Source organism: Capra hircus, chromosome 11, assembly GCF_001704415.2.
Source record: "Capra hircus breed San Clemente chromosome 11, ASM170441v1, whole genome shotgun sequence".
NCBI lineage: Eukaryota > Metazoa > Chordata > Mammalia > Artiodactyla > Bovidae > Capra > Capra hircus.
Genome location: NC_030818.1, coordinates 38,142,185 through 38,165,683, shown reverse-complemented (window position 1 = coordinate 38,165,683; position 23,499 = coordinate 38,142,185). Strand labels below are relative to the sequence as shown.

Sequence of the window (23,499 nt, the reverse complement as noted above, 5' to 3'; positions counted from 1 at the left end):
AGCAGCAGCAGCAGACACTCCCCTATCCCCTCCCCCCCAAAAAATATCTTAAAGATGAGGCAAAAGAACTAATCCTATAAATGGGGCTAATTTACTCTCCTAGGATTCACTTATTGTGTGTGTGTGTGTGTGTGTGTGTGTGTTTTTAAGTAATTTCTCAGGACGCTCGCACGCTCTCTAGGAGAGCAGTTTTCCACTCCGCGGGGCACGAGAAATTGCCTGGGAGACTGGAGCATCACCAAGGCCTATTCAAATCCCAAACATCACATGCCACACGTGCCATCTTCTGCCTAGAGTTCCGGCGCGTCTGGGAACTAAGGGTGAGGGGTTGGGAGGGGCGGGCAAGCGCCCTCGGAGGAAGGGGCGCAGACCCAGCTGCGCAGCGCGCCCTCCCTCCGGGTTTGCTGCGCTCAGCTCAGCCCTTGCGCCTCCCTCAGCTCTCTCCTCCGCCCCCCTTCGCCCTCCCCTTTTCCTCCTTTTCTCCTCCTCCTCCTGCCGCGGCCGCTGCCAGACCTCGCCAGTTCAGACCCACGGGGCTGCCCTCCCCTGTGCTCTCCCCTCGCTGCCCGGGCCCGGAGCGCCGCGCGGCCGCGCAGGTAGGAGCCCCAGAGCCGGGGTCACACCAGCGCACCCAGTGCCCGCGGGGCCGCGCGCCGAGGAGTAAGTGGGGTGACTTGAGGGGTGCAGTGGACCTGAGAACTGCCCCCACACAGTGCAGGATCTCTCAGGCAGAGAGGGAGGTGGAGGTGTGAGGTCTCGGAATGCGATCTGTCAGGATGTGCGAGCACTAGGTGACATCTGTTTGGATGGGCATGTGTGTGCGTGCCGACAATCAACCGACAAGGCTTTGCCCGAAAACGAAGTTTTAAAAGTTTCAGGGGGCCAGTGTGTGAAATTTAAGCCGCACCTGGATTCCACCGGAACTGGTTAGAAGCTGGAGCACCGAGCAGCTCCCCAGAGACAGCCGCCTGTTAATATAGTTAAGAAAGGGGACCTCGCCTCCCTGAGGACGCCTGGCCGGCCGCCCTGAAACTGGTACTTCGGACTGCGGGGTGGTTCCCCAGTTCTGGCCTTAGACAGACCGGATCCTGAAGGTAGCATTTCGGGGACCGAGACACCCGTAAGGCGCGAGGGAACTAGACGCTTGGGCTGCTCCTCTACACCACCTGGGGCTTTTAAACAAAGCTGCTCAGAGAGAACGCGTGGAAATGCCACTTGGAGAGTTTGCGCTGGGGAATGTGAGAAGGAGTTCTGAAGGGCAGGTATTTTACTACGGGAGGAGATTGCTCCGGAGTTTCGCTGTGGTATTTTATTTAAAAAAAAAAAAGTTTGAAGCCAAGATAATTGATATTGGTTCACAAGTTTTTCTACTGAACTTTGCAAGGAACTTAACTAGCTAGAGGTGAGCTTATAGGGAAAGCCTTAACGTTCAAAGGAATATGAGATTTGCTGCCCCACTTCCACCCTCGAAAAAAAAAATGCACCGTCACCTTTGAAATTAATTACCCTGTATTCTTTCTCTTTCATCCCCTTTCTCGAGCCTATTGTAGGTGCAGTGTAAACTGCGTATCTTACAGCTTTTGTGTATGTTCATCGTAGCCGGACAACGTAAATCGAAATGTAATTCTGCAGCCGTCTTCAGCCTTTGGTGTCCCGTTTGGCCAAGGGAAAGTTGAGGAGGGGGTGGGGAGATGAGAAGTAGATTATAAATTGTGTATGACAGAGCCTCAGCCTTCTCCACCTTCTCTACCTTGCTCGTTACTTTACAGCTGAAGTTTTATTTTCCTCCGCTGCAGCTGCTAAGCATCGGTTTGTACTGTGTTTTATTTGAGATTCACGATGTTGAAAGCCCTTTTCCTAACTATGCTGACTCTGGCGTTGGTCAAGTCACAGGACACTGAAGAAACCATCACATACACGGTAAGGGGTGTTGGAATTTGAGACAACTGCGGTTCAGTGGGATTCTGTGGCACAAGGGAGACTTTATCCAGTCCTGCCAGTCTATGTGGGCTATTCTCTGTGGAGGGTAATAAATTAAACCAGCGTTAGCAAGGTTCACGTTTAAGATCCGTTGTAAATAGCCCGTCCTTTCAAAAGTTCACTTAGATCGCCATTTGAGTAGGGACCAAAATGTAAGGATTTATGCAAGGCCAAAAAGGGAAACTCCTTTAAAACAAAAATCAAAGTAAGCTACATGTTTATGAAACATTCAGCATATTAATGAGTGTAAGTAATTGGAAAACATGAATTAAATATATATGCAGATAAAACCAGAACTCAAGGAGTAAGACTCAAATAGGAATGTTAAATATCATAAAGGCCCATCACCTCATTTGTGCATGTGACTTATGTTCTCATGTAAGTGGATTTTCTCAACTTTATAAAGGCTATTATTCACTTACAATCTAACTGATAGCTCATATAAATGCCACTCAGACATGTGTTACCAGGATGCAGTATCTGGTAAAATGCATTGTGTGAAATTTGGTTTTGTATTTTCTCATTAGCATATCTGATATTTCCAAGTAATTTTTATTAATTAGCTAATTGTATGAGTACAATCAACATTGAATAAAGTATTGAAAATATCATCATCTAACCACCCCTCCCCACCACTGCCCAGAATGGATGGTGAGAACAGAGAGCAGTGCTTGCCTCACTTCTGTTGAGTTTGTTTGCACCTCTGTTTTGTGTTTTCTAGTCTTTAATCAGTGTTGTGAGGCAAATGACATTTGTCCTGGATCAGAATATGAAAAACATATTTTTCTACTTGCTCCCAACTTAAAATTAAGTAATCTTACTCAAAAGAATGTTGAAAATTTTTGAAAATAAAACTCTTAAAAGTGAGCTAATGTTAATTACTGATAATAAACATTATCTCACTTTTTTGATACAGTATTATCCCTAGAATGTTAGTATTCATCTGGCAAATGTTCCTTGTTGTCCAGATCAACTATAAATCAAATGGGGTTTAGTATAAATATTTTGTTAACTTAATGGTAAATGTAGTTGCTTCCTCTGCTGAAGATAAATAAAGCAAGAGAAATGAATACATGTGTTGTTTATCTTCAGATGAAATTGTTTTGTTCTTCGAGCTAAACTTACTACCTTCTTAGGGAGTTAAAATTAAATTAGCTACCCCCTTTTATATTCATGTAATAATAGATTTTATTGCTTTTTACAATTGCTTATCTTGTACTCCCTTCCCTTTGCTAATCACCTAAACCTTACTCATCTTCAGCAGAGAAAGTTCCCTGTGGTTTAGACACTGTAGTTTTAAGACCGCTAACTAGGGTTCACCAGTAGTGTACCAGGTTTCTCAGATATGGCACCCTTTCTGTGCCAAGATTAAATCTATTCTCTTTTAAACTGTATATGGCTATTAGTTCATGGTTAAAGGACAAGATGTAACTATTTTTTTAGTAACTCCCTATGGAGACACTATCTCTTTTCATCCTTATAGCAAAATATGAGCTAAGTGGCATGCTCTTACTTCTACTAACAGTAGAACTAAAGATTAGAGAGGTATCTAAATTAAGGACTACACAGCCAATAAGTGGTGAAACTAAATTCAGTCTAGGCTTGTTTAATATGATCCATATTGAATGTCCTGGAACTGAAACCCTAAAACAAACTGCAAGTCTCCTCTATTTATCATACAAATTTATCAAGTGAACTACCATTCTACCTGGCTTAAATGATACTTTTCAGAAGGATGGGATCATATCCACAAGACAGCCTCATATTCTCCTTTCATATTAAAGATAGGATCCATTCAGTTATGTATTCGTCTTGTACCTGCCCTGTGCATAAGCAATTCTCATCACTATCAAAACAATTCAAGCTTATTTGTTTACTAAAAAATTTCAGACCTTAACCTTGGGGAATTTACTTTGAGAAAAGTACTGTTGAAAAGTACAAAGTATTATGCAGCTTATACATGTTGCTAAAGAAATACAAAAGCAGAGAGGTGATTAATGTTCATACTGGCAACCCACTCCATTATTCTTACCTGGAGAACCCCATGGACAGAGGAGCCTGGTGGGCTACCACCCACAGGGTTGCAAAGGTTTGGATACAACTGAAGCGACTTAGCCCATGCTGCCTTCAATAAGCGACTGGCTTATTGAAGGAGTTAGAACTTGCTGCTACTTCTTGAAGGAAGTGAGGACTTTGGATTATTCTAGAAAGGCTGAAGAGGCACCTGAATCAGAAAAGGTAGCATAATCAAAGACTAGAAGGGAACATAGCCAAGTCAAGATCAGGAGGTGACAAGGAGCTGGGTGGTGTGGAGAACCTAAAGATGGTAATAGTGGAAGATGAGGGGTCCACAGGCCCCTGTGAGCTCTTAGATGGAGGAGCAGTGTAACCAAGAGAGCAAAGAAAGTTTATCATAGGGACTTGTGTGCTGAATGCAGTGATATGGAGACCAGCTAAGGAGATTTGCCTTCCCATGAGGTCAGGAAGGCTTACACCAACATGGGAGATATAAAAATGGACGCAATAACAGCAGAGCTTGAAGGAAAATAATGGAAAAGTTAATGTTAAAATTGTTATCCTGGTTCCTGAGAAATGTGGTATAGTCCCTTGGACAGTGTTGGTAAAAGTAGAAGCATTAGTTTGGGAGATAAAATGATTTTCGTTTTCACCTTATTAAGTCTCAGAAGTCAGTAAAATATCTAAACTCATCTCTGTCTCCATTCAGCTATTTATTTGCCAAGCATCTGTTGTTTGCCAAGCAACTCTTGGCTCTTATGGAAGAATTTAAGTTTATTTGTTTGTTTACTCTACTTTTGCTTAATCCTTCCTGAAACCTCTTCCTCAAATCTGCATGTGATCAGATGTTTTCTTGAGCTTAAGAATTCTTCAGAGGCCTCATCAGTTAGACCAGCATGTCTCAAGAAGTAGCCCATAGATAACTTGTAAAGAATCACCTGAGATGCTTGTTAGGAATTCAGATTCCATGCCCCCTACCTGACCTACAGAGTCAGAGCCTTTGGTTGGTCCCAGGAATCTCATTTTAACAAGCACCAGACTTTCTTAAGCATAATAAAGCTTGAGATTCACTGACCTTCAAGGTCAAATTCAGTTCCCGCTTGGCCTTTCCAAAGAAAGGCTTCCCAGGTTTGGCCCTGCCTACCTCTCTTACCTCACTCCATCCACCCAGGACTACTGGTAGCTCCTTCCAGCTTTGCACCTTTGCTTATGTGGTCCCTCATCCTAGACTTACCACATCTCCCTGGAAAAAAATCCAACTCACTTGTAGCTTTGCCCACAAAGCCCTCCTTTCCACCTTGTCATGCCTATCCACAGTCCTGAGCAGAGTCCATCACTCCTTCCACAGGTGAACTTGTCTCACGACACCTGACATCTTGCTTCAGCCAATCTACCTGTCTGTCTCCTCTTCAGGCCTGTGAGCTGCCTGAGAATGGGAACAAGATCTTAATCGTCTTTGCTTTCCCAGAGACTAGGATGGTGCCTGGTGTGAAAGGGTACTTGACAGATGGTTCTGTCAGTGAGTGAACTGGAGAGGACCTTTAGAAACTGAAGCTGGGAGGCAGGCCATGGTATGAGAAGACGGATCAGGACTTAACTGAATAGGAATGATAAGGAAAGTCAGGTGCTGGAGTGTTCTAAGAGGATTTAGAGAGAGGGGGAATAGTCAAGGGCTGAATAAAAGAACTCAGTTGGTTTTTTTTTTTTTTTTGGTAAAATTTATAATGTGGAAGAAGGGTCAAGTAAAGCAAAAAAAAAAAAAAAGAGAGAGAGAGAGAGAGATTACAGAGTATTAGTATCAAGACAGAAAGGAATTCCAAGATGGTTATGGGCAACTGGATCCAGTGGAAATGCAACAAAAGAGCTGAGACAGGTGGTGATTGAGAAGGGATCCCTGAAGCAGTCCAGTGCACAGATGTGTCTTTTTTAAAAAGCTACACAATGTTAAACTAACTATCTCATCATCTATGTGGGACTCTAGTACCAAGACTGTTGCCATAAATATGAAGCTTTTAGAGTGACTTTTTAGAGAGTGGATACTCAATTAACTGTCTTCTGGCCCCTCTTCACAGCAATGCACAGATGGATATGAGTGGGATCCTGTAAGACAGCAGTGCAAAGGTGAGCCAGCTTCAAAAACGTCCCATCTGACCATAGCTCTCTGTCTCCATCTAGTATGTCCTTCATGCCCCACCTGTATTATACCCAAAACGTGTAAGCATGTGTTTACATGTTTGGTTTCCCCTGTAAGAAGATTCCTGACTTATTTTATTACTTACCACAGATATTGATGAATGTGACATTGTCCAAGACGCTTGCAAAGGTGGAATGAAATGTGTCAACCACTATGGAGGATACCTCTGCCTTCCTAAAACAGCCCAGATTATTGTCAACAATGAGCAACCTCAGCAAGAAACACCAGCAGCCGAAGGTGTGGGTGCAGCTGCAAATGCAGCTGCGACCTCTAGTACAGGCACTGGGGGTGTGGCAGCCACTGGCATCGCTGCCAGTGGAGTGGTGCCTGGGGGTGGTGTTGTTGCCAGTGCTGCTGTTGAAGTGCAGACTGGCCGAAATAACTTTGTCACCCGGCGGAACCCAGCTGACCCTCAGCGCATTCCCACCAACCCTTCTCACCGGATCCAGTGTGCAACAGGCTATGAGCAGAGTGAGCATAACGTGTGCCAAGGTAAGCATGACTTTCTATGCTAATGAAAAAGTTCTTGCCCAAGTGCACCTTGTGGTGAGAAAGACAACAGCTCTCATTTATTGAGAGCTTCCCCCTCACCATTCTTTGTGCTAAGTGCTTTGCCTGCATTATCATATTCAATCATCACAAAAATCATAAAAGGTAGTTGCTGCCCGTGTCATCATCATTTTACAAATGAGGAAACTGTCTCAGTGAGGTCACCAATGGTTCTCAACCTTAGTGGCACATATTTAGAGTCACTTGGGAGCCTTTAAAACTTCTCCATGTCCAAACCACACCCTAGCCCAATTAAATAACACTCTCTGGGGATGGGTTCCAGGAATCAGTATTTTTTTTAAGCTCCCCAAGTGGTTCCAGTGTGCAGCCAAGTTTAAGAACCAGGGGTCACACAGGTGGTGAGTGCAGAGCCAGCCTTCAAACCCAGACAGATGGGGTTAGAGTCACAGCTGTCAAAAGGAGCAGTCAAATTACTCATTTGGAATTTGAAATTGTGCTGTCAAGCTACTCCACAAATGCCCCCCTTTAAGGTCTCTTAATTGAACTTGCCAGTGTCTTGTTTTCCTCACTGAGGAATAAAGAAATGGGACTTCTGCCTGTCATTACCTTTGAAGGAATCTTCCCCCGCTCACACTTATATCTATTCCTAAGCTCTCATTTGAGCACATTTTGCTTATATCACTTGCACCATGGCACCATCTGCCTGGGTTTTTCTGTTTATTCTCACAAAGAATACACATCCGGTAGACTCATGCTAGCAAACTGATAAGAATCTTGGGCTTTGAAGACGTGTAGCATATGAACTAACTGGACTGTGCTAAGGGATTTTCTTCCTCTTTGCCTACTTAGCAAACCCTTTTAGATCTGCCTGATGTGGCCATAGAAGCTTTGGACTACTTTTTCACTGCCAGGTGCTGGCTGGGTATACCCCATATACACCATAAGTGCCTGGTACACACTGGCCAATAGGAAGGGCCTAGGAGTTCTTAACTTCTACTTACATAAGTGAAGAAGAGAGCACCTTCCTCCCTCAACACAGAAGGGTTCAACTGGGGTCACCTACCTGCTGTATTAAGTGAAAGAAGCATCTTTTGGTCTTCTAGGACGCTGCTCCTTATTCACGAGCGTTGAGTTTTATCTTCTGTATAAAAATATAGTAGATTTTAAATGGTTTATAGATGAAGTAAGGAAACCTATCAGGCTCTGACTTTTATTATTTTATATTTGCATTCAAATTTTCAGTATCCCACATCAAGAGCTAAGCCATGCTGTGATGGTGTCACTTTTCAGAGTGCCTATCTTATTAGCATCTGTTTTGTGTTACTGTCATGAGTCAGAATTCCAATTCAGCATCTGCTTGATATTCAGATATTTAATTTAAGGATTATGTCAAAGAGATAACCTCATGAGGTTATTTATATATATATAAATAAATATATATTTACAAATAAATATATATTTATATTTGTATGGTGTGTGTATTTGAGTGAATATTGGTTTAAAAATACCTTGAATTTATTTAAGATAGCAACTTTTAATTCTGGTATTTAAATATATAATTATATTGGAAGGTTTGGTGGTATTTTTCCTGAAACTGAAAAGGTTTGGTGAAAGTTTTAAAGTATTGACTTTTACATATTGAATTATTTTTTTATACTTTGGACAAATGTTTGAATGGTACTTAGGAGGGGAAAAAAGCAGGTAAATTCATCCATCATTGACAGTTGTGGTTAAAAGCAAGAAGAATGCCTAGAATCGAATGAAGTTCTAGAATAAAACATATTCAGGATTTACAACATGCATTGGTTACAGTAAAAACTGTATAATAAAAAGTGAATAATAAAAATGAAATCCTATTTAATCTTTCTTAAACAAAGATTTAGACTACCTTACAAAGTAAGGTCTTTTCTTCTTTGGGAATTTCTTTTTCAGTTATAAGCTAAAACTCTTAAATGCTTATGATAGATGCTAAATACATATTCATTGATTGTGTGCACATGAGGCATTTCCAACCCAAACTGTTTCGCATAATTCAACCAATTTCTACAATTTGAGATTGGGGGTCTGTATCATTAAAAGCAGGGTTAAAAGTTTTTTTGGATGACTTAAGGCTTAAGTTGGATTTCTTCCCATCACACACTTTTGCAAAGTGCCCATAAATGTGGATTTACTAAATTGTTGATAAAAGGGGGTTATTTCATATGATAACAACAGGATAATCTGTCTAGGGAATCTGACTAACATAAGTCGAGTCACACTTGTGCCCATTTATTACTGAGCTGATCAAACATGCAGTCCAGCTTCTTCTAATTGCCTACAGATGTATGACATTCTCATTCCAGGCCAGCAGCACAAAATAATGTTTTATAACCAATGTGAAAGTGTAGGGACTTCTGCTTAAAACAATAATGTGCTCCAAGGACCTATATTACTGACATCATTGTAGAGTTTGAGGAACTTTCTGTTTTAATAAAGATCTCCATTCTCCTTTTAAATGTTGCATACTTATGACTAGTAATCCAAACACATTTACCATGATTGCTGGATCAGGATAAATGAATGCCTAAGATGAGTCATATTTTTGTCATAAAATTATTTCTTTTCCATATATATTTTTCAACAGGTACAGTTTATCATTATATAACTTAAAGCTTAGGACATTTTTAATGTAATGACTGAAATCTGAACTGTATTTCAATGTTAGTTAATTGTGCCTTTGCATGTACTATTATCAATCACTGTTGGCACTTAATAATTTAAATACCACTAGATAGTTTAAAATATTTCTATATTAGGGACTTCCCTGGTGGTCCAGTTAAGACTCTGCATTTCCAATGCAGAGGGACAAGAGTTCAATCCCTGGTCAAGGAACTAAGATACCTCATGCCATGGGTAGTGTGGCCAAAACTAAAAAAGTAAATAAAGAAATGTATTCTATTTTGTAAATATATTTTTAACCAGCTTTCCATGTTTTAACATTTAGTCAAAACATGATTCTTTAACCTTTATTCATCTATTTGTCCAGGTTTTTTTCAATTTTATGCAAAACCAAGGGGTTTAAAACATAACATCCAATTATCAATTCACAGTAAGCATTTTTTTCCAGGTAATTTTTACCAAGTGAGCATGATACTGGGGAAGTCATTCACACTGAGAATTTCAAATGACAGGTGGCATCTTTCAGTTAAGTTTAGTCGCTCAGTCGTGTCCAACTCTTTGCGGCCCCATGAATCGCAGCACACCAGGCCTCCCTGTCCATCACCAACTCCAAGAGTTCGCACAAACTCATGTCCATCGAGTCGGTGATACCATCCAGCCATCTCATCCTCTGTTGTCCCCTTTTCCTCCTGCCTCCAATCCCTCCCAACATCAGGGTCTTTTCCAATGAGTCAACTCTTCGCATGGGGTGGCCAAAGTATTGGAGTTTCAACTTTAGCATTAGTCCTTCCAATGAACACCCAGGACTGATCTTTAGGATGGACTGGTTGGACATCCTTGCAGTCCAAGGAGCTCTCAAGAGTCTTCTCCAACACCACAGTTCAAAAGCATCAATTCTTCTGCGCTCAGCTTTCACCGTCCAACTCTCACATCCATACATGACCACTGGAAAAACCATAGCCTTGACTAGACGGACCTTTGTTGGCAAAGTAATGTCTCTGCTTTTGAATATGCTATCTAGGTGGGTCATAACTTTTCTACCAAGGAGTAAGCGTCTTTTAATTTCACGGCTGCAGTCACCATCTGCAGTGATTTTGGAGCCCAAAAAATAAAGTCTGACACTGTTCCCACTGTTTCCCCATCTATTTACCATGAAGTGATAGGACCAGATGCCATGATCTTAGTTGTCTGAATGTTGGCAGCTATCAAATTTCATGAAGATCATTTCAGTGTCACATGCCTGGAGTCATGTAAAAATTAAGCTTTAGAAATTAATTATATTTCCATGAAATATCATCCACTTCAAAGATAACAGATATTCATCTGTTCCTAAAGGAAGTTGGATCTTCAGTGCATAGTCACTATTGTAATCTTCAAAGGATATGGAGTCAGAAAACACTAGTTCAAGTTGAGAAAGAATTTTTTTTACCATATATAACGTTCTAAGAGCCCCATTCTTGTAGGGGAAAAAATAAGAGAAATAAGAGAATCAGTTGACCAATTGAAAGGAATTTGTCCATTTAATTGAACTTTCAAAAATTACATGTAGAATATTTTGAATGGCTAGTAATTAAATCATTACTAAACTCAGCCAGGGTTTGCAAGTATCATTACTTACTTGCTTAAGAAACCATGCCATTAGAAAATGAACTTGATAAAATGTCTAATAAAGCTGATTGTGGAGTCAAATCCAGAGTGCAATTCCTGGCTTGTATTATATAAGGTATAACTGAAAGATGTGAAAACATATCCTAAGGTTTCCAACCATCTGTGTCTACCCAAGACTGTCCTGATCTGAAAACTAAATGTCCCACTTCCCTGGAAATGCCTCAGTCCTGGAGAAATGGAATTGTTGAGCACCTCAGCAAACCCCCAATAAACAAATGTTCTGCACACCACAGCCAACAGTGGGAAAGTTTCAGTGTTAAAGCCACTTTTTCAGGTTAAGGCATTGTTTGTCCAGTAAGACTGTGTTTTCAATTTGTTTTAAACTTTGAAAAACAGTATTTCATTGAGCTTTATGTACTTGGACAGAGCCTTTCTTTGCAGTTGTCAGGATTCTGCCCATTTGTCAATTTCCACATTGTTCTAGATTGCATGTATAGGATACCTAGACATTAGCACCTACATACTTGGATATATGTCATACCATAGTTAGTTCATCTTTCCTCATTTCCACTGGGAAAAATTTTCACTCAGCTAAATTAAAAACCATACTTCAACTACAAACTTTTGTTTGCCAAATTTGTTTTTTCAGTTTTAGCTGTATTTTCAACGATTTTATTTGATTTCTGTTATTATTACCTATGATGCAGGAGCAACTAAAAAGCTAAAAAGAGAAATATACTGCCTTTTGTCAAGCCTAAAGGAATTAAAAAATTATACTTAGGGTTAAAAAGCTCCACACTCTTGGAGACCATATATTATCTTCTGCACGTTTCTTTATAAACATAACTAAAGTACTGTTTTGAAAAGGAAAAAAGTTATTATCTATACAACTACTTTAAAAAAGAGAAATTTGAACTAACACATAGAGATTCTCAGATGTTAGGGACATCTCTTGTTGGCTTCTTTCATTTGAAACTTAAATGATATCATATCCAAAAGAGGATTTATAAATTACAGTGTAATCAAGTAGCTTAGCATACTTGGCATTGTCATTACCAAGAAACTTTCAAATACTAGCCTTTCGTTCATCCTCACTACTGTCATTAGGGTCTCTGGTTGCTCCGCTTAGTTTTGTGAAGAAGTGCCTAATTTTTGTTATATATAATTATACAGCCCAGCAAAGAGCTTTGATCTCAGAAAATAGATATTTTGCAAAAAGAAGACTATAATTGAGTAAATTATTATATTAACAGAAAAGAAATATTTCAAGCAGAATGTAAAATGGGTATTTCACCTACTAATAGTTAATTGTGTTTAGGTGCTAATTATCTTTGAGTATCTTAAAATTCTCTAAGGCCATGTAAATGCATAGAAGTTGAGTTTATAGGGAAAACTTAATTACTTTTTAAATAAGCTGATGCCATATAATTGCATTGATTTCTTCCTGAAAAATCTAGCATTGTTTCATGATTTATATCTCCAAACACTATAGTCATCAAATTTCAGTTAATTTAAGACATATTTTAATACATATTTGTAAATAATATGTACATCTTTGTGATTCATGTATAGTCAGAAAATTCCTTCATAAAAATTGAATGATAGTTACTTGAGGTAGAAGGATGGAAGATATTGATATGATCACACTTCTGCCACAAAAGACTGCTGCTGCTGCTAAGTCGCTTCAGTCGTGTCCAACTCCGTGCAACCCATAGACGGCAGCCCACGAGGCTCCCCCGTCCCTGGGATTCTCCAGGCAAGGACACTGGAGTGGTTTGCCATTTCCTTCTCCAATGCATGAAAGTGAAAAGTGAAAGTGAAGTCGCTCAGTTGTGTCCAACTTTTAGCGACCCCATGGACTGTGGCCCACCAGGCTCCTCCGTCCATGGGATTTTCCAGGCAAGAGTGCTGGAGTGGGGTGCCATTGCCTTCTCCGTCACAAAAGAATAAGTTATATAACTATTTAACTCAATGACTTTCTAAATGTGGTTTCCAGACCAGAAACATTAGCATCATCCAGTAACTTATTAGAAATGCAAAATCATGGACCCCATCAGAACTATTGAATTGGAAACTCTAAGGATGGGGCTCAGCAATCTATGTCTTAACAATCCTATGAGTTTGATCACTACTCAAGTATGAGAACCAATGGTCTAACATAATTTTAATCTCAGGAAGTTGCATTCAGTTGTAAAAATCAAAGGGTGGGGTAAGAATACTTTATGTGGGATATGGGAAATAATGAAGAGAAAACATCAAAAATGCTTTCTGTTTATGGGACAGAATAATGTGTCTACTTCTCTCACCATTCTTATTGCCATCACCAGTGCCCTCATCCCCAAACATGATTGACCATAAGTCCTGGTTAGGACTGTATTCCTGAACCAAGAGCATATATGTGCAATCTAGAGGAAAGAGGACATCTTCACAAGAAACCAGAGGTGTTTGGCCTGTCTGTGGAGCCTGCAAGTGTGAAGGCTTCTGCAAGTGTGCAATGCCACACTGCTGTCCTGTGCTCAGTCACTCAGTCGTGTCCAACTCTTTGGGACCCCAACGACTGTAGCCCACCAGGCTCCTCTGTCCATGGACTTCTCCAGGCAAGAATACTGGAGTGGGTTGCCATGTCCTACTCCAGGGGATCTTCCCAACCTGGGGTCAAATACACATTATTGGCAGGCGGATTCTTTACCACTGCATCTGGGAAGCCCTGTGAAATACTATAAATGCCCTTAAATTGTCAGTAGGTGAAACTCACAGTTATGTTTTGCCTGTGGTAATGATTGGTGCTAAGTGATACCCGTACCTTCTAAAGACATCCCCCTTACACTCAAGGCACAAACGTTGTGTGGTGGTTCAATTCATGTAGAGTTGCAATAGAGGAAGATGTTGATTCTGATTTTGGCCTTAAAAGTGTGCTTTATTTACCAAACTGATAGGAGATCCTTTCAATACCAGATACATGGCTGACATCCCCTTTAGATTCTGTGAATATCATCAAATATTAGAATACTATTCATATGAGTATCTTCTGTTCAATTAAAACTTTATCAAAGATTTACTTCCCATCAAAGACAAGATTCTTAAAACTAGTTAACACTTAATCTGCAGAATGAATTTTCCTCACCCCATAGAAGCAAAAAGAAGCAGATTATAGTAGAATTGCAAGTCTGGGTAACTTCAGGAGTATGCACTGGATATTCATTATCTCTTTCTCCAGAAGAAAATGTCAAACTAGAGTCTCTGAAATCAACAAATAGCCCCATTGGTAAAGATTGCCTGTGCACTTGTTGAATTATTGGCACAATTCTGTTCTTTGAAACCAAAGAGTAAACAAAATTTGTCCCAAATGTGTTTGATTTTGCACGAATGTACAAATAAGTAATCTGTGCCACATCTGAAGTTCATTAGCATGCTTCTTTTTCCAGGAGTTAACTGCAAATTGCACACTCAAAAATAAAACTGACCAAGAAAACTGCATTCAAATATTGGCAGAAGAAAACAGCTCTCATTGTAAGCATTTAGCCACAATTGCAGACTTGTTGCTTGAACCTAAATGATCTGTAAACATTTAATAAAGATGAAGCTAAGGAATGACATGAAAGGAAGGATGAGTGCCAGGATATTGGCAGCAGCATGGATAGCTTATTGCTATCAATTTTGCATAACCACAGATTAAAAGGAGGGACAGAGTATGAATTAATGTTATATAAATGTGTACTAAATAAACTTAAAAACATAAGATATTTGGCTAACTCAATTCTAAAACTTGAACTACCTTTAAAATAATTGTATGTTTATACTAATCAAGGGTAACCAAGCAATATCACGAGTGAAACTGATCAAACAGAATGCAAAACCATTCAGTTAATGTTCAGTAATTCCATCAAATTTTAAGAATCACTTTTTGTTGTTAAGGCACTTTGGTAGAATCAAAGTAGGAGTGGACATTGTCCTTTGGGAATTTGCCATCATCAACCCATGAATTATCAAATAACAATAAAAGAAACAAAATATAACTCTGGAAAATAACTCATGGGACATCACGAGAAGTACATAATGAATTGCCAGAAGTAGTAGCAAAATCAATATGTGTTACAGGTATCCTTACAATTTACTAAAATCCACATTTGGACAGAAAAAAAGAACATGTTCCCAGATGTATGGTGAAGAACAAAAGTCTGGTTCCTTCTTGGAATGGAGTATTTAGAAGAGAATAATGAGGGGAAGTTGAGAGTTCTGAAGAGGAAATTAAGATCCAAACAGCGAGGGAAGTAAGCATCATGTAGACAAGCCAGAACAAGGGAAAAACAGCTTTGTGTCCATGTTCCTCCTACTCAAGAGCGGTTTCCCAGGAGACTCCCCCAGAAGCAGGGTGCTGCTGATAGGAATGCTAACAAGGTTGGGGATAATGGTATGTGGAGGAATACAAAATTAGACAGTACCCATGATGCTGAAGCACTGCAGAGCAAACATTTATGACTGGTTCCATCCTCAGTAACTCATCCCAACAAAATACTAGTGGGGTCCTCCAGCTCTGTCTCAGTATCTTCCTAAATTATGTCCCATTTTACTTATTATTAAAATGGCACTAAGCAAATGTTTTGTGTTTGTGTATGTGTGTGTGTGTTGTTTGAATAAATGAATGTATTTTAATCATTAGAGAATTCATGCTTTAAGTTTACTTGAGTTCTAAAATCATCCTTGAAAATGAGCTATTATGTGTACCATATATGTATAAATTATATTTCCCAACTCTGTATGTATCAAACTTTTTATTAACAATGGAAGTCTTAGATATCTAGTACCTGTCTTAAGCTTAAGACATTTGAAAGAAGAAACTATGAAATTTATTCTTTATATTATGGATTGTTAGGTTTTTAAAAAACATTGGCAAATAAATAAGTTGCTGTTATTCCTAAAGCAAAAGTAATAATAAGAAACACTATCATTCTTTTAACTTTCTGACAAGCCATTTAACTGGTGATTGCATCTCTGTATCAGCTATACCCTTCATCAGAAATATAATGGTGAATAATGAAAATACAGTTGGCTCAGGGAAATGTTAATATTTATGGTATTTGAAGTGAAATAATCACAAGGCTGGAAAAATGTTTATGTAAGCTCTCCAATATTGTGGCAGAAACCAGGGCACTGGATAAAACTCTGTAAAATAAGAGCAAAAAAGGAAGAAGGGATCAGAGCAATCTCTTTTGGTCCTGTCCCTTGACTGCAAGCCACAAACCGTTTGTAGGTTTTTTGTTGTTGTTTTTTGGTTATGTAATTTTAAAAAATTGAAATATAATTGACTTACAATATTGTGTTAATTTTAAGAGTACAACAAACTGATTTAGTTGTATTTTTTAGATTTCCATTATCAGTTATTATAAGATATTGAATATAGTTCTCTGTGCATGTATGCCCAGTCCTTCAGTCATGTCCAACTCTTTGCGACCCCAAGAATAGCCTGCCAGGCTCCTCTGCCTATGGAATTTTCCAATCAAGAATACTGGAGTGGCTTGCCATTTCCTTCTCCAGGGGATCTTCCCAACCCAAGAATTGACACAAGTCTCTTGTGTCTTCTGCATTGACAGTCAGATTCTTTACCACTGAGCCACCTGGGAAGCACATAGTTCCCTGTGCTATACAGTAAATCCTTGTTGCTTATCTATTTTATGTATAGTAGTTTGTATATGTTAATCCCATACTTCTAATTTATCCCTTCTCCCCCTCCATTTCTCCTTAGGTAACCATAAGTTTGTTTTCTATGTCTGTGAATCTTTTTCTGTTTTGTATATTCATTTGTATTATTTTTTAGATTCCACATGTAAGTGATACCATAAAACATTTGTCTTTTACTGCTTCACTTAGTATGATAATCTCTAGGTCCATCTGTTGCTGCAAATGACATATTTTATTTTTTTATGACATATTCCATTGTATATATGTATATGTGTGGGTGTGTTTGTGTGTGTGTGTGTATGGTTGTTGTTGTTGTTGTTCAGTTGCTAAGTTGTGTCCAACTCTTAGTGACCTCATGGACGTCAGTGTACCTGGCTCCTCTGTTTTTCACTATCACCTGGAGTTTGCTCAAACTCATGTCCATAGGGTTGGTGGTGCTATCTAACCATCTCATCCTCTGCCACCCGCTTCTCCTGTTGCCTTCAATCTTTCCCAGCATCGGGATTTTTCCCGAAGAGTCAGCTCTTCGTATCAGGTGCCCAAAGTATTGGAGCTTCAGCTTCAGCAGCAGTCCTTCTAATGAATATTCAGGACTGATGTCCTTTAGGATTGACTGGTTTGATATCCTTGCTGTGCAAGGGACTCTCAAGAATCTTCTCCAGCACCACAGTTCAAAAGCATCAATTCTTTGGCACTCAGCCTTCTTTATGGTCCAATTCTCACATCTGTACCTGACTACTGGAAAAACCATAGTTTTGACTATACAGACCTTTGTTAGCAAAATGTTGTCTCTGCTTTTTAATACGCTGTCTAGGTTCATCATAGCTTTTCTTCCAAGGACCAAGCATCTTTTAATTTAATGGCTGCAGCCACTGTCTGCAATGATTTTGGAGCCCAAGAAAATAAAATCTGTTACTGCTTCCACTTTTTCCTCTTCTATTTGCCATGAAGTGATGGGACCAGATGGCATGATCTTAGTTTTTTGAATGTCAACTTTCAAGCCAGCTTTTTTCACTCTTCTCTTTTACCCTCATCAAGAGGCTCTTTAGTTCCTCTTCACTTTCTGCCATTAGAATGATATTATCTGCATATCTGAGGTTGTTGATATTTCCTCTGGCAATCTGAAGTCCAGCTTGTGATTCATCCAGCCCAGCATTTTGCATGATATACTCTGCATAGAAGTTAAATAAGCAGGGTGACAATATACAGCCTTGACATACTCCTTTCCCAGTTTGGAACCAGTCCATTGTTCCATGTCTGATTCTAACTTTTGCTTCTTGACCTGTATACAGGTTTCTCAGGAGGCATGTACAATGGTCTCATATTCTCATTTCTTTAAGAATTTTCCATAGTTTATTGTGACTCCATAAGTATGTTCTGATTTCCATGGTGTAGTCAATGAAGCAGAAGTAGATGTTCTTCTGGAATTCCCTTTCTTTCTCTCTGATCCAGTGAATGTTGGCAATTTGATCTGCCTTTTCTAAACCCAACTTGTACATCTGGAAGTTCTTGGTTCACATACTCCTAAAGCCTGGCTTGAAGAATTTTGAGCATAATCTTACTAACACGTGAAATGAGCACAACTGTATGGTAGTTTGAACTTTCTTTGGCATACTACATCTTCTTAAACCAATTGTCTGTTGATGTGACTTCAGCTGTTTCCATATACTGGTTATCATAAATTGTGCTGCTATAAACATTGGAGTGCATATATCTTTTCAAATTAGTTTTCTTCTTTTCTGGATATATGCCCAGGAGTGGGATTGCTGGATCATATGGTAGCTCTATTTTTAGTTTTTTAAAGGAACTTCCATGTTGTTTTCCATAGTGATTGTACCAGTTTACATTCCCACCAATAGTGTAAGAGAGTTCAATTTTCTTAACACTCTCTCAAGCATTTTACAATCTGTAAACTTTTTGATGATAGCCATTCTGACTGATACAAGGTAATAACTCATTGTGATTTTGATTTGCATTACACTCGCATCTGGTCCAATCACTTCATGGGAAATAGATGGGGAAACAGTAGAAACAGTGTCAGACTTGTTTTTTGGGGGCTCCAAAATCACTGCAGATGGTGATTGCAGCCATGAAATTAAACGACTTGGTTGCTCCTTGGAAGGAAAGTTATGACCACCTGCTGCTGCTAAGCTGCTAAATCAGTTCAGTCCAACTCTGTGCAACCCCATAGACGGCAGCCCACCAGGCTCCACCATCCCTGGGGTTCTCCAGGCAAGAACACTGGAGTAGGTTGCCATTTCCTTCTCCAATGCATGAAAGTGAAAAGTGAAAGTGAAGTCGCTCAGTCATATCAGACTCTTAGCGACCCCATGGACTGCAGCCTACCAGGCTCCTCTGCCCATGGAATTTTCCAGGCAAAAGTACTGGAGTGGGGTGCCATTGCCTTCTCCATGACCAACCTAGATTTCATATTAAAAAGCAGTGACATAACTTTGCCAACAAAGGTCCATCTTGTCAAGGCTATGGTTTTTCTAGTGGTCAGGTATGGATGTGAGAGCCGGACGGTGAAGAAAGCTGAGCACTGAAGAACTGATGCTTTTGAACTGTGGTGTTGGAGAAGACTCTTGAGAGCCCCTTGGACTGCAAGGAGGTCCAACCAGTCCATCCTAAAGGAGATCAGTCCTGGGTGTTCATTGGAAGGACTGATGCTAAAGCTGAAACTCCAACACTTTGGCCACCCCAATTTCACCCCATGTGAAGAGCTGACTCATTGGAAAAGACCCTGATGCTGGGAGGGTTGGGGGCAGGAGGAGAAGGGGATGACAGAGGATGAGATGGCTGGATGGCATCACCGACTAGATGGACATGAATTTGTGTGAACTCTTGGAGTTGGTGATGGACAGGGAGGCCTGGTGTGCTGCAATTCATGGGGTCGCAAAGGGTCAGACATGACAGTGACTGAACTGAACTGAATAATTAGTGATGTTGAGCATTTTTTCATGTGCTTGTTGGCCATCTGTATGTCTTTGGAGAACTGTCTGTTTAGGTTTTCTGCCCATTTTTTAATTTGTTTTTAATATTGAGCTATATAAGCTGTTTGCATATTTTGGATACTAACCCCTTGCCTTTTGCATCATTTGCAAAAATTTTCTCCCATTCTGTAGGTTACCTTTCATTTGATAATGGTTTCCTTTGCTGTGCAAAAGGTTTTAAGTTTGCTTGGCTCTGTTTGTTTATTTTTTATTTTATTTCTATTGCTTTGGGAGCATGATCTAAGAAAATATTGCTGCAATTTATGTCAGAGAATATTTTGCCTATGTTCTAAGAGTTTTATGGTATCATGTCTTGTGTTTAGGTCTTTAAACCATTTTGAATTTATTTTTGTATATAGTGTGAGAGAGTGTTCTAGTTTCATTGATTTACATGTAGCTGTACAGCTTTCCCAACACTACTTGTTGAAGAGGCTGTCTTTTTCTCCATTGTATATTCTTGCCTCCTTTGTCATAGATTAATTGACTGTAGGTGTGTGGGTTATTTCTGGGCTCTCTATTCTGTTCCATTGATCCATGTGTCTGTTTTTGTACCAATACCATGCTATTTTGATTACTATAACTTTGCAGTTTCACCTGAAGTGTGGAAGGGTTATGCCTCCAGCTTTGTTATTTTTCCCCAGAATTGCTTTGGCAAGTATTTTTATGTGATTTTAAATGGGATTTGTTTTTTTTTACTTTCTCTTTCTGGTATTTCATTGTTAGTATAAAGAAATTCAGCAGATTTATGTATATTAATCTTTTATCCTGCCTGTCTTGCTGAATTCATTTATTTAGTTCTAAAAGTGTTTGGTGGAGTCTTTAAGGTTCTCTGTATAGAGTATCAAGTTACCTGCAAATAGTTTTACCTCTTGTATTCCAATTTAGATACCTTTTATTTATTTTTTTTGTCTTATTGCTGTGGCTAGGAATGAAACCATTCTTTTAAAATCTATCCTGTTAAAATGCTAAAGGGTAGAATCCAAGAAAGTTACTTAGTTGGTTATAGGTGACTTAAAGAAGCACACTTATGATCTGGTCCCAAGGTAGGAAGAACCGAATTTCTAGAGAAGTGAGAAAGAAATCCATAGATCTGAGACTGCCAGGAAGAAAGAATGCAGAATACTGAGGGGACCCTGGGAGCTAATAGCTAGCTTGTACTTAATTGTACATGAATTAGGAGTGTGAAGGAGACAACAGAACTAGAGACAACCATGAAAGCTGTGTGTTTTGCTTTATGTGTGCCCAGCTAAAGTGGCGGAGAAGGCGATGGCATCCCACTCCAATGCTCTTGCCTGGAAAATCCCATGGATGGAGGAGCCTGGTAGGCTGCAGTCCATGGGGTCGCTAAGAGTCGGACATGACTGAGCGACTTCACTTTCATGCACTGGAGAAGGAAATGGCAACCCACTCTAGTGTTCTTGCCTGGAGAACCCCAGGGACAGGGGAGCCTGGTGGGCTGCCGTCTATGGGGTCACACAGAGTCGGACATGACTGAAGTGACTTAGCAGCAGCTAAAGTGAGAATCATGGTGGAAATCACAACTTCCTTTGTGCATATAAAATCTCAAAAAGCTCTAGGGACTGTAGTGAAATAAGTTTTGTACTCTAAACAGCTGTGTGCTGCAGATAATCTAATCCTACTCCCTTGAGTGGACAGTGGAACACAATCTAAAATAAGAAACAACTTGGGGCTCCCACTCATTGTCCAACCTGGAGACCAGATCTGTCACTATGTGGATCAGGGAAGAATTTTTGTTTCGTGGTGATTAATTAGATCTCACTATTTTGCCATAAGGCCCTCCTCTTATACATACATTCACAAAATGTCATTAAATTGTTGCTGTCATATTCACAAAATGTCATTAAATTGTCATTAAATTGTTACTGTTCACTAAAAAATTTAAGTATCTCAATATTTTTAATATACCAAAATAATGCAGAGCAGTATAAGTCTGCTTTCCAGAGTCTGTTATTCAGTCATTTGAATTTGTTTATTTGAAGAAGCTTCTTAAAGAATTAGTTCAAAATAAATCATTCTCCTAAAATATGTGAGCAGTTTATGTATCTGGCATCATTCAAAACCCACCAGTAAACTTTTTTCCTAATCACTGTTTTTCATCATTTGAGGCCTAAAGAGATAATGTGGTGTAAGATGGTTTTTTCTGCTTATCCATGTCCTGCCCTGAGAAATTTGTGAGATCAGAAGTTACCTCTTCTAAAAAAGGAAAGGATATTCCAAAGGAAGTTGTTAAAAGACACCTTAGAGACCTGCCTACACGGCCTAAATGCACCCCCTTCCTTGCCTGGATTTAGTTTGTTGCAGCTATTTACATTCACACATGTGCACATATATACACATACCTACTCAAGTTTAGCCCACACAGATTCATGTGCACAAACATGTAATACACCATTTTTTTTTTACAGGAAAGTAACATATATGAAAATTAAACTGATCAAAGCTGAAAATGCTTCTAGAAGGATTCTCTCATTATTCTTGTAAAATCAACTCTAGGAACTGCTTTATAAATTCCTGTTTTTACCTATCACAAGAAAACAGGTCACCTTGGACAGCTACTACATGTTTCAAGCAACAAAAAACATGTTGGATGGAATATAGAAAGAGTCAACAAAATAGAAATAAAAATGTTAAGACATAACCTCTAAGATTGTGTTCTCTTACACTTCTACAGCATCCTGGCCATGTCTTGAGTAATCTTTCTTAGAGATTTACCAAGATTCTATCTTGACCTATCTTTGTGTTAGAAAATAAGAAATAAACAACTGAATTTTTAACAAAATAAACTTTTTTGATAGACCATCATAGAATGAATTAGAAAATAATGTATCTGGGACTATTATTGAATTGCCATACTCTTTTATTCTTCAGTTCAGTTCAGTTCAGTCACTCAGTCATGTCCAACTTTTTGCAACCCCATGGACTACAGCACGCCAGGATTCCCTGTCCATCACCAACTCCCGGAGCCTGCTCAAACTCACACCCATCGAGTTGGTGATGCCATCCAACCATCTCACCCTCTGTCTTACCCTTCTCCTCTTGCCTTCAATCTTCCCCAGCATCAGGGTCTTTTCTAACGAGTCAGTTCTTCGCATCAGGTAGCCAAAGTATTGGAGCTTCAGCTTCAGCATCAGTCCTTCCAATGAATATTCAGGACTGATTTCCTTTAGGATGGACTGGTTGGATCTCCCTGCAGTCCAAGGGACTCTCAAGAGACTTCTCCAACTCCACAGTTCAAAAGTATCAATTCTTTGGCACTCAGCTTTCATTATAGTCCAGCTCTCACATCCATACATGACTACTGGAAAAACCATTGCTTTGACTAGACAGACTCTGGTGAATTATAGTCAGGATGTAGCCCAGAATAAAAGTTCACTCAACAGGCAAGCCAGAAAATTCCAGTCATTCTCAATTAATTAAACTTCCCAATAAAAGCTATGGACCCTTTTTGTTCATGACCTGGCATATAAGAAGAACCCTAATCCAAGCAGGAAGGTAGCTAGAGAAAAAAGTTTTCCCACACAAGCTGGTAAAGATGCTGGGCTTTGTTCTAAACTTCGATTGCAAGACCTCTCTTCTTTAGTGATGGGGGTACAGAGGTGCTAATGATAAAAAGAACCTAAATGAAAAAAGGAAATTTAATTGTGGTGCAATTTATACCAGTCCATTCTGAAGGAAATCAGCCTTGGGATTTCTTTGGAGGGAATGATGCTAAAGCTGAAACTCCAGTACTTTGGCCACCTCATGTGAAGAGTTGACTCATTGGAAAAACTCTGATGCTGGGAGGGATTGGGGGCAGGAGGAGAAGGGGATGACAGAGGATGAGATGGCTGGATGGCATCA

The 23,499-nt window shown here is 39.6% G+C and overlaps 1 protein-coding gene across 5 annotated transcripts in view; it reads left to right on the top strand.

Annotated features, from left to right (window-relative positions):
* Positions 478-23,499, top strand: part of EFEMP1 (EGF containing fibulin like extracellular matrix protein 1) — a 71,475-nt gene continuing 48,453 nt past the window's right edge. For 2 of the 5 annotated variants that reach the window (XM_018055266.1, XM_018055262.1), the window contains exons 1-4: positions 478-596; positions 1,833-1,920; positions 6,069-6,117; positions 6,281-6,682. In XM_018055266.1, the coding sequence (XP_017910755.1) occupies positions 1,840-1,920; positions 6,069-6,117; positions 6,281-6,682 (532 nt within the window). In that variant the 5' untranslated portion in view covers positions 478-596; positions 1,833-1,839. Of the gene's footprint in view, positions 661-793; positions 1,095-1,130; positions 1,263-1,832; positions 1,921-6,068; positions 6,118-6,280; positions 6,683-23,499 lie in introns of those variants that run through there. The other 3 variants (XM_018055263.1, XM_018055264.1, XM_018055265.1) reach the window with 3 other exon arrangements.